This window comes from Ailuropoda melanoleuca, chromosome X, assembly GCF_002007445.2.
Source record: "Ailuropoda melanoleuca isolate Jingjing chromosome X, ASM200744v2, whole genome shotgun sequence".
NCBI classification, from domain to species: domain Eukaryota; kingdom Metazoa; phylum Chordata; class Mammalia; order Carnivora; family Ursidae; genus Ailuropoda; species Ailuropoda melanoleuca.
In genome coordinates, this window is record NC_048238.1 from 5719459 (window position 1) to 5736598 (window position 17140).

General features: G+C 44.9%; 1 protein-coding gene and 1 long non-coding RNA gene across 9 annotated transcripts in view; one reads left to right on the forward strand and one right to left on the reverse strand.

The window, feature by feature from the left end:
* The window catches only part of LOC109491041, a 557171-nt gene extending 544049 nt beyond the window's left edge, over nt 1-13122 (forward strand). The window contains exons 19-20 of one of the 4 annotated variants that reach the window (XR_004622478.1): nt 2618-2677; nt 12484-13122. This is a non-coding gene — a long non-coding RNA (uncharacterized LOC109491041). Of the gene's footprint in view, nt 1-2617; nt 2678-10555; nt 10817-12483 lie in introns of those variants that run through there. The other 3 variants (XR_004622475.1, XR_004622477.1, XR_004622476.1) reach the window with 3 other exon arrangements.
* The window catches only part of ANOS1 (anosmin 1), a 241328-nt gene that overhangs the window by 16463 nt on the left and 207725 nt on the right, over nt 1-17140 (reverse strand). For all 5 annotated transcript variants that reach the window (XM_034649827.1, XM_034649826.1, XM_034649824.1 and 2 more), the window contains 2 exons: nt 16039-16183; nt 8363-8509 (listed from right to left, as the gene is read on the reverse strand). In XM_034649827.1, coding sequence (XP_034505718.1) covers nt 8363-8509; nt 16039-16183 — 292 coding nt within the window. The remainder of the gene's footprint in view (nt 1-8362; nt 8510-16038; nt 16184-17140) is intronic.

A 17140-nucleotide genomic window follows, 5' to 3' on the forward strand; every position in this document is an offset into this window, starting at 1 on the left:
AATAACCCAATTTAAAAAATGGGCAGAACATACAAACAGACATTTCTCCGAAGAAGACATACAGATGGACATCCATGAAAAGATGCTCAACGTCAGGGAAATGCAAATCAAAACTATGAGATACCGCCTCACACCTGTCAGAATGGCTAAAAAACAGAGGAAACAACCACTGTTGGCAAGGGTTGGAGAAAAAGAAATTCTCATGCACTGCTGGTAGGAATGCAAATTAGTGCAACCACTCTAGAAAACAGTATGGAAGTTCCTCAAATAATTAAGAACAGAATTTACCACACGATCCAGTAATTCCACGACTGGGTAATTACCCAAAGAATACTAAAACACTAATTCAGAAAGCTACATGCACACCTGTATTTATAGCAGATTATGGAAGGAGCCCAAGTGTCCAACAATCGATGAATGGATAAAGAAGAGGTGGTATATATACACAATGGAATATTATTTAGTCATCAAAAAGAATGAAATCTTGCCATTTGTAACACCACTGATGGATCTAGAGAGTAAAATGCTAAGCGAGATCAGTGAAAGAAAGACAAATACCATGTGATTGCACTCAGATGTGGGATATAAGAAACAAAAGAAACATGCAAAGGGAAAAAGAGGCAAACCATGAAACACACTCTTAACTGTGGAGAACTGGTGGTTAGCCGAGGAGGGGGCGGGGGAGTCGGTGCAGTAGGTAAAGGGGATGAAGAGTGCACTTATCACGATGAACACTGAGTAGTATATGGAATTGTTGGATCACTGTATCGGCACCAGAGACTACTGTGACACTGTATGTTAACTGCACTGGAATGACAATAAAATACAAAAACACTAATTCAAAAAGATAAGAATTGTTCAAGAATTGAATTGTTCAAAGGATCCTTTGTTCAAACAATTCAAAGAATTGTTCAATCACTCAAATGTACACCTGGAAGTACAGAACACTGTAGTTAATTATACTGGAATTGTTTCAAATTGCAAAGCGAAAAATGCCCATGCCTGTTTGTTAGCTGAGTTGCGTCCATTAACTCATTTATACAAATACCTTGTCTTTAGCCTCATCTTGGCAGTTATGAAAATCCTGCAAGTTTGTACTTAGGATATGACTTCAGGACCCACTCTATACCTAGAATATTAAAAACAGCATCAGCAAATCAACTATTTCCTAAGGGGATACATATGAGAATTCTATGCCAAATGCCTTGTGTCGCTCTGCTTCTTGAAATTAAGTTCTTCCTTCCACAAATAAATTATAAAGTACTTGAGAAGTATTTTTAAATATTGAAATTTACTTTCAGTGTGCTTCAACTGTGCTTAAAAAGTAGATGTATTTAATTTGTTTCTAAAATATATCTAACTCACAGCGTCTGGCATAAATTAGAGGCTGCAAAATATTTTTTTTAGGATTTATTTATTTTAGAGAGAAAGAGAGAGAGAGAGAGAGCAAGCATGAGCAAAAGGAGCAGAGGGAATGGGAGAGAGAATCCCAAGCAGACTCCCCACCAAGCATGGAGCCCAACATGGGGCTTAATCCCAGGATCCTGAGATCATCACCTGAGCCCAAACCAAGAATCGGACACCCAACTGACTGTGCCACCCAGGCGCCCCGGGGCTGCAAAATTTTTAATTAAACGTTAATCTCTAAATTCCAAAAGTCTAATGATCAAGAGTGCTGGGGTGATTGAAATCAGAGCTCTGAGAAAGAGACACCATCTTGGAGCGCCACGGAATAGCCACCACAGCAAAGAACGGGAAGTCACAACACTGGTAGCCGGGCATAGACGCTTGGAAACACATTAGAAAATGCCAATTGCCCAGGGCAGGAATTTCTGTTCTTTGCAGCATCTCCTGCACCAGAAACACACCCGGTATATAGTAGGTGCTCAATCAGTGTTAGTTGAATGACATCCTTTCACGAACTAATGCCTTGTTCTCTTTATGTTTGTAAAAATGCTTTGGTCAGACGGACTTTCTGACTTTGTATGATTTTGTAAAAGAAAATCTTGAACATCTAGGCAGAAGGCATTTCTACTCAAAGTAGAAATATGAACGTTTTCTCCTAACTTTGCATATTTTTGGAGCGCAAACACTAAATCTAAACCCAAAAGCCTAAAAGAATCAACTGTGGATTCTATGGTCACCCAGGAAAACTGAACTGATGTCTATAAAATAATAATATTACTAATTAATAAAAGTAGCTAAGTAAACTGTTCCTTTTAGAACTACAAATTCACTGTGAGGATATGTATTTCCTTCCAAAACATCACTATAATAACCCAGCTACCACAGGCACTAATTGGGCTGACATATGATGTTTGAGTCATTTCCCTACAAAATTATATGCTGTGTCATTATAAATAATACAAAAAAAAAAAACATGCAACTCTTTCTTTGGGAAATTTCAAGGGATGTGAACAGATTTGTACTCTCGAGTTCCTAGCTCCAGGTCCAAAACCAACATGCTGGCCGCCCTCACTTTTAGGAAATGTGACAGACATCTAGAAACCAATTTCTACTTACAATTCTGTCTTGATTAGTGAACAAGATTCTCGTCTACTCTGATTTGTCACAATCGTTCAGTTTTTTGTTGTTTTTTTCTTTTTTTCTTTTTTAGGTTTTCAACTCAGTGTATCCACTGGTGGAAATTAGTTACGGTTCAAGAATATTCATTCAGGTACCTATGTCAGAATTTTTTTTTTCCTGTTTTAATATTGTTTTTATTTTTTCTGTTTATTTTTTTATTATTATGTTCAGTTAGCCTACACGTAGTACATCTTCAGTTTTGATGCCGTGTTGAAAAACCATGCGAGACGCGTCTGTCAAGGTGCATACAGTGCACACAATGTGTAATTTTACAGTCGAAAAGTCTGGAAAAGCCAGCCCAAGCCTCCTTTTACCCATGACAGAGAAAGAGCTCATATTCACATTCTACACAGAGTTCGAAGAACAGTGGGACTGCGTGTTGACTTAAGAGGCGTCTCCTTTCCTACATTTGTGATATTACAAAGAGCACGTGCTTCCTCAATGTCTGGGGGAACTCTGCTTGGGGATTCTGTAGGTCACATGGTGCCTGCTTAATGGGCTTCTGGAAGGAGAACAAATGTGGGATGCGTTTGGAACACATGCTCTCCACCTCGGTGAGCGCTGGACTCCCCAAAGTTTCCACAGTCTCCTTCTCCGGAGGGCTCTGGCACAGGGACGCTCTGCCGAGTTTTATATGTTAATTTGGCTTTCAAATTTAAAATCAAAAGGGAAATGGGATGGATATAATTTAAGGAAAAGGGCTTCTTGGAAAACAGACAAAACTTTAGTTAAAGCGTGACTTGTTCTTGGTACCTAAGCGGCCCATGTGATCTGGTGGAAACTGACCTCCGTGTGCAGACTCCCACGGCAAAATAACTGCCCTGCTGGTTCCAGTTCAATCCGCATTTCAACCACATAACTAAATCCTGAGCTCCAGGGTTATGCACAGAAAGGAATGTGTATATACAATGCATGTACACACACACACACAGACGCACACGTGCACACAGTCTTCGATACAAACATGACTCCTTGGTTGTCACGCACTCCGGTCGTTACTGTATGGGAATACTGTCCACTTCCTGCTGCTGATAGAAGGCAGTGATGGTTAATCCCATTTCATCTGCCACATTGAATGCTTAGAATTAATCGCATTTGGATTGCAAATTAAATCATGAGACTATCTGTGAACGTATCATACTTTGTTGTCTGCAAAGGAGGAAAACAGAGTCAGTCCTAGAGCCGCAAGAAGCCTCTAGCCCTGAGGTGTTCACCCTCCTTCCTGAAGTTCTTCTTCCCCTCTGCCCTTGGGCCACCATTCAGGCCTCCACCTACAGGAAACCCCATAAGAACGCTGACATTTGTGGGGTGATTACTTTGTGCTGGGCACTGTCCCCAAGCATTTGGTATGTGTACTCTCAAAATTTAATGCCCAGAACAAACCCACAAGATAGTCTGTCATTTTCCTTTAGTTCATCATGTTAATAGAGTACATGAGGAAAAGCCCTTACCTTCTCATTACTTTCAAGAAGAATGTTTGATACAAATCTATATGCATCCGTGATAAAAACACTGCATGTAAAAAGCAGTAGGGGATGAGACACCTGGGTGGCTCAGTCCATTGAGCGTCTGCCTTTGGCTCAGATCATGATCTCAGGGTCCTGGGTTTGAGCCCCGTGTCAGACTCTACACTCAGGCAGGAGTCTGCGTCTCCCTCCCCTTTTGCCCCTCCCCCCACTCGTTCTTGCTCGCTCTCTCTGAAATAAAAATTTTAAAAAATCTTAAAAAAAAAAAAAAGAGAAAAGAGCAGTAGGGGATTTTGTTCATCTGGTAAAGTGTGTCTACAGAAACCTTACAGTTAGACCTCATGCTTGGGGTTAAGGCACTCAATACCCTTATTGTGCAAATCGTATCACGTAGGTGTGTACATCGAATCATCACATTATGCACCTTAAATATGCAGTGTTCTAGGTCAGTTCTACCTCCGTAAAGCTGGGAAAAATAAAAGCAGCAGATATTTGCATATAGATATAAAATCCGTTATGTACCCGTGCTCACGCTGGTATTCATACACACATGCACACAGATCCCGTCACGTCACGCACTGCCCCTGTGAGNCTCCGTAAAGCTGGGAAAAATAAAAGCAGCAGATATTTGCATATAGATATAAAATCCGTTATGTACCCGTGCACACGCTGGTATTCATACACACATGCACACAGATCCCGTCACGTCACGCACTGCCCCTGTGAGCTAGGTGCCCTTCCTACTGATGAGAAACTGATATGCCAAGTGATGAGTGACTTGCCTGACATCACACAGTGAGTGGTTCACCTGGGCTTTTAAACCAAATACATCTCATTTTAAAGACTGTATTCTTAAGCTCTACGGTACTGTGGTTCAAATAGTAGTTTACAAGCGTGCAACGTTTTAAATATAATAATTCCTTACAGATGTTTAGAGAAGTGACTTTTCTCAGCCATCAATACCATTAATTTGTTTCCACCTAATTAGTCAGAATTACTAGTAAATCATCAACCAGGTAACCGAGAAGAAGGAAAGAAAGCAGTGCTTCTATTTCATCCCTACTTTGAATAAACAGAAACGAAGGCGTCAAAACACACGTCACGCCTGCAGTGATCACTCCTGCTCCAGCCTGTACTGAATGTCGCAGCCACCATTAAAACAAAGGTGAAGAGGAAAGTGTCAAAGGTCTGGGAAGGAAAATACAATACTCTCATTATGTACAGGCTACACGGTGGCTTTTATAGAAAAATGGGGAAGGACCATCAGATGAAATGTTGTAATGAGCAAGGCGATAGAACGATATAGTCAGATTCACCATCAAGACATAAAAGGAAGATGTATTCATATATGATGTATTTATATATATGACAGCCAAAGTTGGAAAATAAAACCGAGGAAAAGTATGCCTGTATATAATGGGATTGAAATAAACACAAACACCTTAAAATAATCATCTTAAAAGTATTACAGGCTCTGCATTATGTATTATAAATCACTGTTGAGAGAAGATTTAAAAAAACCTGAATAAAGTGATCTGTCAAGTGTGGAGATTATAAAGATGTGAATTCTCCAGTCATTACCATATAGATTGATTGTAATTTCAACAAAGATCTCACAAGGTTTTTGTGGACATTGGCACATTAATACAAATACTGACATAAAAACACATAGGGCCAAGAATAGTGAAGACAATTTGAAAATGAAGTAAAAACCTGAAGAACTATGATTAAAAATATGTACAAATCTACAGTAGTTAGGGGCACCTGCGTGGCACAACGGTGGGGCGTCTGCCTTCGGCTCGGGGCGTGGTCCCAGCGTTGTGGGATCGAGCCCCACATCAGGCTCTTCCGCTATGGGCCTGCTTCTTCCTCTCCCACTCCCCCTGCTTGTGTTCCCTCTCTCGCTGGCTGTCTCTATCTCTGTCGAATAAATAAATAAAATCTTTTTTTAAAAAATCTACAGTAGTTAAGACAACATGGTAATGTCAGAAAGTTGGAAAAATATGCCAAATGACTCTACAGAGAGTTAAAAAGTTAACATGCCCATACTTTGATGTATGGCCAGGACAGCAGCCCAGAGGTTTGGGGTAAGAGTCATCTTTAAATAAATGATGGTCTCTCAGCTGCAGATCAGGAGAGAGAAGAGTAAAGGAACAGTGAGCCCTACACGTCAGCTCAGTTCCAGGTGGAAGTCAGCCTCAGAGAGAAGGGAGATGAGGGGAGGATCTTTGTGGCCCTGTATAAGCAAACAGTCTCAACCAGGACAGCAAGAGCTCTCACCGAAAGGAAACAAAGTGATGAACGGACCCCCTCTAAAACTCAGAACTACTGAGAAAGGAAGGAAGGTAAGAGTAGGTCACACAGGGAGAAAACACCAAAACAAAGGAATCGGCAGGTGACTTATCTACTCAACATGTAAAGGTCTCTTGCAGGAAGGACAGCCTGGCCAAACAGCTTAAAAATGCAAGTTCGGACAATACAGAGCCATCAACACGCAGGTGCCAGAATAGCTCAACTTAAAAAGATGGGCATTCCACACGGCAGAGGGAGGGGGGCGCACCGGGGACAATGTGCCCTGCTAGTGGGAAAGGAAGCTGGTGCAACTGCTGTGGGACACCATCAGTGTCTTCCAAAGCTCCACATGCCCTAATAACCCAGGAGCGCTCCTTGTCCGGGAGAATACGTGCATCAAAGACCTGTGTTCACAGCAGCACTGTGCTGCCGAGCCCATCAGCGGAACAAACCAAATCCACAGCACGGGCTGAAAAGAGCCTTCCGTGGAGCTCTACAGCGGCTACAAGGGCAGCACTAGCCATGGATGAATTACTGCTCCCTGCAGCAGAATGCGGTCATTTCCCACTTCCCATATCACGTTCACTGCAAGAAACCCAACGCACACTGTATGGTTCCAAGTTGTATAAATTTCAAGTATCGGCAAAACAAACCTTCAAGTCTAGAAGTCCGCGACGGCAGTGGTTGCTCTTGTATGCTTAAGTATTCTCAATGCTTAACGTTTGTACTTCATTATATGTTTGTATTTTCAATATTAATGTTTTACTACTGATAGAGTTCTAACCTAAAATTGGTAAATATAATAGATCAAACAAATTTTGTAATTTAATATTTATCCTAAAACTTATTAAACTTAGGATTTAGGGATATATATTAATGAATAATTTTTAATTTAATAAATAACACTGAATAAATGGAATTTAGTTTTAATTAACATATGATAGTAATAAAACAATACTGTCAGCAGCTTGGAAGAAAATTCTGGAACAAGAAGAACTCCAACACCAATATTCCTTTTTTTTAAAGATAGATTCCACACCAGCATGGATCCCAGCATGGGGCATGAATTCACAGTCCTGAGATCAAGATCTGAGCTGAGATCAAGAGTCCAACAACTATTCAAACAAATATTCAAAACAAACAATTCTAAGGGTAAATCTTCCCTGCAGTATTAATTATAAAATGGAAACCCTGAAGGCACACAAGAGTTTTGCTGCAGTGGAATGATGGTGTGTTAGGATATCGTGGTGTGGCCGTACGCAGCAGCGAGTTAAACGCGGCACAAGAAATATACGACAATGCAGAATGCTCCTATATTATACGACATCCACCAAAATACTGTTTCTAGGAGAGAATACTGAAGTACGTGACTTCTTTCTCTATTTTCCAAATTATTTGGGTCGTTCATCTTTTTTTTTTTAAATGAAAAACTAACTTAGAATAAAAATGTACAGCGCAGAATAATGAGTATTTTGAGTGTTTTGAAGACAAGACTGGCCTTCTGGGAAAGCAGTGAAGATAGGCTAACATGCCTGAGATGATAAAATGCAACTGGGTGACCGATGCAATTTCCAAACGGGATACAGATTCCTGGGAAATGGGGCAGCCCGCTCAGACTTCACAACAGCAAGGCATTAAAAAAGAAAAAAAAAATCAAAGTGTTTTGTCCAGGTTCTAGTCTCCTTAATATCAACACCATGGCGGGGTGCCTGGGTGACTCAGCCAGTTAAGTGTCTGACTCTTGGTTTCAGCTCAGGTCCTGATAGAGTCGTGACATCGAGCCCCACACTNAGCTCAGGTCCTGATAGAGTCGGGCTCCACCCTCAGCATGGAGTCTGCTTGAGATTCTCTCTCTCCTTCTTCCTGTGCCCCTCCCTCCACTCATGTTCTCACTCTACAATAAATCTTAAAGAAAAAAACTACCAACACCGTGGCTCGCCCTTGACTTTTTCACTAGCCCCGTGATGTCACTGGGCTACTTAATGCAGATAACAAATCATCAGACAGTGTTTGCCCACCTTCGGTCTTTTTCCAGTAGACCTTCACCTGCAGTTGGTTGTCTTGATAGAAGGGGGCCCCGATTTCCAGGAGGCGCGTGGGCCGTCGTCGTTGGAAAGGGGGCTGCATGTGCATTGCGCTCTTTCTTGTCTTCCCAAGTTGCTCTTCTGCAACAAAGCACGACACTGTGATTTCCTGGTCAAAAGTAATCAGTAGTCAGTACACAGTCGTCAGGTGGGAAAGGCTGTTCTCATTTAAAGAAGAGGTATGGATAGTTTTTCTCATTATATATGTATTTTTGTAGTAATGAAGAAAGTAAATGAAATACTATGAAAATACCACGTGGCCTGGGAACAATACAGACAGCTTTTCATAGACGTACCAGCATTATATACAGCAAGGCCCGGAGCAAGGCCCTAAATGTTCAATCTACTTTGTATGGGAAATACTAAGAGCCAGCAAACGCAATGCAATGATACGTTAGATTGGGAATGGAGCTGAAGGGTGCATTCATTCGTTCATTCATTCTTTCCTGTCAGTACTTAGTGATCACTTCCTAAGTGTCAGGCAGTGAGCCAGAGGCCGTAGACACAAATCTCGTGCACAAGTTACAAGAACAGGATAGGGCAGTTGCAGTAGGAGATGGGACGCTTTGGGAAAGGTGAGACTAGGTCTGTATGCATGTTCACTGCTATTTCTTAACATGACTTTCCCCCGTGGTCAATGTAACACTGCGTTCGCCACGTACTTACTGCAAAGCAAGGACAATGTAAATGTGACTCAAAATGATCCCAAACCTCAGATGTCCCATATCCAGTGGCACTCAGAGTCTAAGTCTCTAATCAAACAAAACACCAGGAAACATTCCTCCGAATCAGGTAATTCATACTTTGATTTCCACCACCCTAGGCTAGACCGTTTCTTCTCCATTGCTGTTTCGTGGCACGATCTGGCTCTGGTTTTAGTGTTCTTTTTATTTTGCCATTTTAATACAGCTGCATCTTTCCCATTTGTTGCATTCTTAATTCCTACAGTATATTGAGCTCCTTCATCACTAGGTTCCAGACTCTGTTAGCTCAGAATGCACCAGCCAGCACTCCTTGTCTGTGCTGGGTACGACACTCTGTCCTTCCAAAGTCCCCCCAGCTACTGTCCTCAAAGATAATTTCCCACGATGTACAGAAACAAATCCTCCTCAGCATACCTACATTTTCCCAGCTTTCATCACTTTTCCCCCCTTTAATTTCTTCCTCCAGCTGAACCTTGAATTCCGGGCATGACAGACCCTATTTGAACCTCCCTGGATTTCCACTGTGTTGTTCAGAGACACACACCTAGTAGCATGAAATGAAATGCAGAAGTCTGAATTCACGGCTCTAGAGCGGTTAGCGAGTATTCACTCGTCTGGGTTGTGTGGGCTGTTTGACTTATGTTAGCAGAGCCCTCCTTTGTCACAGGCTTCAACCGTGCTTGTTTCTCCAGGGTACATTTCCCTCTGCTGCAGTAAGGCCAGCCCACCTAACTTCTTCTCCAGGTGTATTCCTGGTGGTCTTTGGTGTGCCTGATGAACTTCCACACCATTCTATTTCTATTCATACAGCCATCCTATGAAATAGAACAGGGTCAATGAGCTTTTCAGTCGAGGGCTGGACAGCAAAGAGTTTTGGCTTCATGGCCCGCACGGTCTCTCTCGAGTACTCAGCTCTCATGATGGCACAAAAGCAGCCACAGATGATCTGTAAACAAGGGAGTGTGGCCGTGGGGCAATAAAATTTACAGAAACAGGCGGTGGGCTGGATGTGGCCTGTGGGCATCGTTTGCAGACCCCTGAGAAAGTGACGTTAGCCCGCACATATTAAACACCAAAACCGTGGGGTTCAAAAATACTAAGAAGAGTGTCCAGTTTCATGCAATTCAAGCAGTAGTGAGGGTGAGCTGTAATCCCAGGGCCATCTCACGTCCAACTCATGCTCCCCCCAACACCGCACACCGCCTCCTTTCAGGGAGCAAGGTGATTATCTACGTGGTTTAGTAGTTAGGATCTCAGAACTTTCCGCTGGCCTCCAGTCTCTCCTTTACCCAATCCCTAGTTTTGGAAGTGGCGTGGTTAGAAATTGCACAAGACCCTCCCGCGTTTGGATTCCCAGTAGCCTTGTGAAGAAGAACAGAATGAGCTGCATGGATTGTCTACCAATGAGAGCCTTTTCCAACAGGGCTGTTCGCCTGCTTGGGAAGACAGCAGCACGAGGGGATGATGCAGATGGGGGAGAAGACTCCTGAGCCGTGCTGAGGCAGGACTAGGAGGGGAAACCTGAGGACCACAGGAGGAGACCTGCATCGACCGCCCACTGCTCCTCACAGCAGCACGTACACTGAACCATCTACACGACGATTCAAAGAAAAGGGACACTTATGTGACTCAGGTTCTAATGTACAATGCTGTACTTTAAACAGTTCAAACAAATGTTTGGATTCCGGAGAACATTTATGAGGTTCCAGTCTTCTGCACCCAAATCTAATATGTGTCTGGGGGTTTATCACACACCTAGCCGATCTCAGACACCTGTGGCATGTCCTACAATCTACCTGAATTCTGACACAATGTACCTAAGATGGTATCGGATCCCCCACGGACACCGTGCACATCGGGGGGCGTCCCCCTCTGATGCCATCTCCCTGCAGACGGCATCGGGTCCCCCACGGACACCGTGCATGTCGGGGGGGCGTCCCCCTCTGATGCCATCTCCCTGCAGACGGCATCGGGTCCCCCACGGACACCGTGTATGTCGGGGGGCGTCCCCCTCTGACACCATCTCCCTGCAGAAGGCATCGGGTCCCCCACGGACACCGTGCACGTTGGGGGGCATCCCCCTCTGACGCCATCTCCCTGCAGACGGCATCGGGTCCCCCATGGACACCGTGCACGTTGGGGGGCATCCCACTCTGACAATCTCCCTGCAGATGGCATCGGATCCCCTACAGACACCGTCCACATCAGGGGGGGCATCTCCCTCTGACACCATCTTCCTGCAGATAGCACTGGATCTTTGAGGGTAAGGACTCTGTCATGTAGGACTGCCCCCCCACTTCAGACACCACTCACAAATCCAGGCTGTCTCCTCTGACTGTTACTATCCACTGCGGAGTGGTGGTTCCAACCACCAAGGGAGGTCCAACCACCAAGTCCTCAGATTCAATCAGTTTGCTAGAGTGGCTCACAGAAACATTAACTCACTAAACCACCTATCGGTTTCTTATACAAGGCTGTAAATCGGAATGACCCCGATGAAGCGATGCCCAGAGTCAGGTCCAGGAGAAGGGACACAAAGCCTCCGTGCCCTCGCCAGGGTCACCGCTCTCCCCGCAGCTCCGTGTGTTCACGGCCCTTTCCAGCCTCCTGTCTGTTCGCGTGTTTATGGAGTTTCTCTGCCAGGAATGAACAGCAAATACGTGCTTATCATAAATCACAGCGTCGCAGGCTACTTTACGAGAGGTGAGGGGTCACCCCCCAGAGAGAGCCAGAGTGCCCAACAGCACGGAGAGCTCGGCGTGCACGGAAGCTGGGCCAGGACAGAGAACCAGCAGGCCTCTCCTGATCACCATGGACGTCAAGAATCCTGCTGGTCACACCGAAACTATTTGTTCACTAGCTAACTAAGGATTTAAGATTTTCACAAACCTATTTATACCTCCAATCGCTTTAATCATCTGTGACTTTGAGAATTCACCAGTGGATAAGCAAACGTTTGATACTGTGTTTAATCTCTATGTGAATTTTATCTTCCTACTTTGTTATGTCCTACACAAACTTTTATTTTTTGTTATACATACGTAAGGACACAGTTTTCTGTATCTCAAGAGGGAAGTGCCCTTGCTTTATTGAAATGCATCAACACGTAACGTTACCAAGCCCCACACCACACGGAAAGGACAGAGAGGCGCGGGCCTCCATCCTAGGAGCGTGGCCCTGACTCTAGGGGGGAGTCCTGCGCTGTCAGTAACAATCAAATGCAATAAAATCATTTCTACATGTTGTGAAAAGATATGAGGTCTGACTGATACTCTGTAATAGTCCCAAAGGTAAGAGAACTGAATGAGTACGCTGTTTATTCAAATGTCCAAATTCTGATTTATTTTACAGATCAAGAGATTCAGCATATTTTCTTCTGCTCCATTTTTAGTTTGAAGAGCCAGAAGGATACCCCAGTTGCCTGACACAACTATACGACTTTTGCAACCTGTCAACCCTGGAAATGGTCCTCCTGCCTCCAAGAAAGCAAGCTGCATTTCCATTCAGGAGCATGACATCCTTCTTCCTTCAAGGGGCCCTTTTATAGCACGGCATGAACATTCAGTTTTTGCTTACGTAGAGATTTTTGTCATTGAATTACCCTGTAGCCTGCAGACCTGGGAAAATGTAATTCAAAAAGTAATTTACATGCTGGCATTTACTACCCTCTTTCCTATAAAAAGTAATTTCCCTTGCTTATACTATAAAGTTGTAATTATTCTTTATTTCTCATTGGTCCGTGATGAAATATAGTGTTCTTGTAAAAGTCATACACTAGGGGCACCTGGGGGGCTCAGTCAGTTGAGCGTCTGCCTTCAGCTCAGGTCATGATCTCAGGGTCCTGGGACTGAGCTAATCCTGAGAAGAAGTGGCCTTTGAAGGGTTAATTGTCATAACTCTTTCTGGATCAGGTAAAACACTATTACTCTATTGTGCAATACGGCTTAAGGTGTGAGAGAAACGGGTTCACAATCACCCTGGAGAGGGTGGGAGATGATGCTAGTCAACGAGGGTCTCACCAATCCAATGGGCTTGTGGGGGGATGCTGTAGGAAGAGGGAGAAAGCCTGAGATGTCCATCTGCAGAGCCCCAGAGCACCTGTGCAGCTCCGTCCGGGCGCAACCATGACGAGGCGCTCCATGAGGAGCCCTCTACAAGGACACGCTGAGCTCAGGTGCTTTTCCTCCTTGTTCTCGGTTGCAAGAATGCACACAAATTATGGGAGTCTGCAATCCCACACCAGTTTCTAATGGGGAAGGAATGTTGTTTACCGGAAAAATCAGGATGCTAAAAGGCAAACTTACTTTATATAACAGATGAAATCCCCACCAGTAGGAAAAAAGGTCTGAAGGCTTTGGGTCTGAGAAGGAAGCTGGGGAGGGACAAGGGGGGAAAGCAGTGAAGGATGAACTTTGGGGAGAAGAACTCAGAAGAGGGAGAAATCTGTCACATGGTGAGTATCTTCTAAAGCACGTGCTGGCTACCATCTACAACATGGACAGGTAAGAAAGACTGGGGACAAATACTAATCAGGAGAGTATTTTCATTGTAAGAAAGAGGTAGGGATGGCTTGAACATGGCAAAGAATTTGACAGATCCCACACAGAATCTGACATTAGAGACAGAAGGACCTTTTAAAGAACTGAATTTATGGAGAAAAAGGAAAGAGAATCCTGAAGAAGGCCTCTCAGGCTCTGGTGTGAACAGAAGGGTGAAGGGTGGAGCCGTCTGCTGCAGGAGAGCCTGGGAGGGGAGCAGGTGTGTGCCGTCTCAGCACCTGTAAGCNTGGTGTGAACAGAAGGGTGAAGGGTGGAGCCGTCTGCTGCAGGAGAGCCTGGGAGGGGAGCAGGTGTGTGCCATCTGAGCACCTGTAAGCCTGAGTACCTGTTAACCGCAGGAGAGCCTGGGAGAAGAGCAGGTGTGTGCCATCCGAGCACCTGTTAGTCTGAGCACCTGTTAACTGCAGAGGAGCCTGGGAGAGGAGCAGGTGTGTGCCATCCGAGCACCTGTTAGTCTGTGCACCTGTTAACCGCAGGAGAGCCTGGGAGAAGAGCAGGTCTGCGCCATCTCAGCACCTGTTTGCCCGAGCACCTGTTAACAGCAGGAGAGCCTGGGAGAGCAGCTGTGTGCCGTCTGAGCACCTGTTAGTCTGCACACCTGTTAACCGCAGGACAGCCTGGGAGAGGAACAGGTGTGTGCCCTCTGAGCACCTGTTTGTTCGCCCCCCAAGTGCAGGTGCTACGCTGCCAGCTGAGTGCAGGGCTCTGACCCCAGCCCGTGGTCGGGCCGGCGGATGTGGGGAGTCCGCAGCACACGGATGGTGCCTAGTCCATGCAACTCATGGACCTCTCCCAGGGACAGCCCTGCCTCCCACTTCCCCTTCCTTTCTTTTCCCCCAGCACCGACTTCTCTGCACACTCGGTGTTCTTTCCAGTCTCTGCACTCACACACTCTCCACACTTGTGTGGGCTGATGCCCGTGCCTCGTGGGCCCATGGGGCCCTCCCTGCTCCTCAGGGCTCTCCTTTCCCAGCGCCACCGTAGCATCTTCCTCAGGTCTATACGGCTCCGTGTGCGATGGACTGATGCTTGTGTGATCATGTGGACGTGGTTATCCTCCCGACTCAACATTAGGCAGAGATCAAAATGCATCTAGTGCTGCAATAATGTGTGTGCACATGTATGTGCATGGGTGTACGTGTGTGTATATGTGTGTGGATGTCCGTGTGTGTATGCATGTTTGTGTGTATATGTGTGTGCATGTGTATGTGTGCCCATGTGTATGCACACACACATACATGGCACATATATACTAGATTGTGTATCCTTGGTCCATGCAGTATATACATAGGCTCCTGTGTTTATCATATAATGGAGTCTAACACAGTAAGCATCCCCATCATTGACACAGTCATGTCATAATCCGTAGCCATACATTTCAGGTCGAGGAATGGATGGAGGACAGGATTAGAAAATCAGTGTAAGTCGCTAAACATATAGAAAAGTTTTAGGTAAAAGTTGTGTTATACCCAGACTCATACAGAGAAATCGTAGACTGTTTCAAATACATTTAATCTCCAAAGAGACTGTTTCTCAAGCAGCTAGGAAGCTCTGTTTCTAGAACTTTTTGAAAGCGTCGTTTCAAACAGAGCTGCTCATTCAATCCAATGTTTCGCAGGCGGTGGAAGATAATTACAAGCAATGACCGCGTCTAACTCTGCAGAGCGAGGCTCGCCTTTCCAACATTCAGACAAGCCTGTAGCCCGTTCTTCTGCCCTGTGCACCAGATCCGTGATGAAAGGAAGACACCCGGGGCTCTACTCCTCGGAATCCACACCACATGCTCCTTTCACGTGCCCCGCTCCCCGAAACCTTGCCAGGCGCTTCTCCACTGCGGCTCTAACCTGTCCCCTCTTGTGAACAGAGGCGGAAACAAGAAAGTAACTTATTTCCCGGCTCAGATACGAGTGCCATGTAAGACTCTGCTTTTGCTTTGCACAGTTTGTGGCAAACGTTACTAGTTTAGGAAAACTGGGAACCAGGAAAATCAATATGGGAATAACTTACTCACTGGAATATGGAGTAGCCTTTCAAGAAGGGACGGTGACTGCTGGGAAATACCCATGAAAATGGGTGTGTCACCTGTCACGTTTTTAGGAGACCTACGTTTTCTTGTTAATTTTCCACTATGACACCAAAATATTGCAAATTCGGTGGATAAAAATCAAAAGAGAAACTTCAAAGGTGAAACTGTCTGACACATGGTCGTTCTAGAGGTCGCCTAGCTTAGCATTGTACGTTTACCGACAGCAAGATTACCAGGTCACGACTGTAGGCGAAAACCTCACACTCTCTCGGACGAGTCCTGGCTTTCTTGCTCGCCCGACAACAAGCACGCGGCACTTACTGTGGCTGGCGGCATGCGAGGGCGTGAAGTGCAGGGAGGCCTTGGCCCCCTTCAGGCGCGTCTGCCCCCAGTACGCGATGGCCTGCAGCTCCACGGTGTAGCTGTAGTCTGGCTGGAGTCTGTCCAGGAGCACGGAATTCTGGGACTGCAGAGGAAGACAAGATGCGCCAAGCCCGTTACAAGCCTGCCCTGACTGTCCTCTTTGTCCCAAAGCCATGATACTGTTTGCTGACTGATGGTGTGTGTTCACACGCGTGTGCGCGCACATGCACGTGTGTGTGCATGTGTGTGTAGGCACTGCAACCACTTCACAGGTCACATTTTGCTTCCAACCCCTATGATCCCACAACTTGAGCCCCTTTAAATCTTCCTAGGAGATAACCACGCATTGCCAGTTATCACTTACTGTGAAGTCCTCGAAAATAAAGGATAGAACTGTCAGAAAGTTTCTTAACACTAAAACCAAAGTAGGCATCAGCTAAATATCGAGGACATAGACTTTTGGACACATATTTTAGAATTCTAAGTGGCACAGAAATTGGAATGTTCACTGCCCAAAAAAAAGTCTTGCTACCCTTTTAAAAAATATTTTCAAACATGTATTTTTTAATGGAATTCAGCTTTATAAATTAGGGGGAAGTTGTTTTATATAAGTTTTCTAACAGCAATAAAGGAAACCGAGGAACTCCTTTTCGTGCACTAAGAATATCATACAATGCCAAATATTCACTCTCATAGAACTCTCATTTCAGAAAATGGTTCAGTGGAGACTTTATTTCTTGGCATCTGGAAAATAAACCACTCCAAGTTCTTTTAATCAACGAGAGCAATATATTGTCAAACATGCATTGTCTAAGCTGATTAGCTTACAGATGAAAATCCCCTGTGACAGGAAAGACACGGACATTTGCTCGGCGATTTACAAGGATCTCAAACAAAACCAAAGAAGATCTAAATGTAAAAGGCATTTTGAGGGCGCCTGGGTGGCTCAGTCAGTTAAGAGACTGCCTTCGGCTCAGGTCACGATCCTGGAGTCCCAGGATGAATCGCATCAGGGTCCCTGCTCAGCAGGGAGTCTGCTTCTCCCTCTGACCCTCCCCCA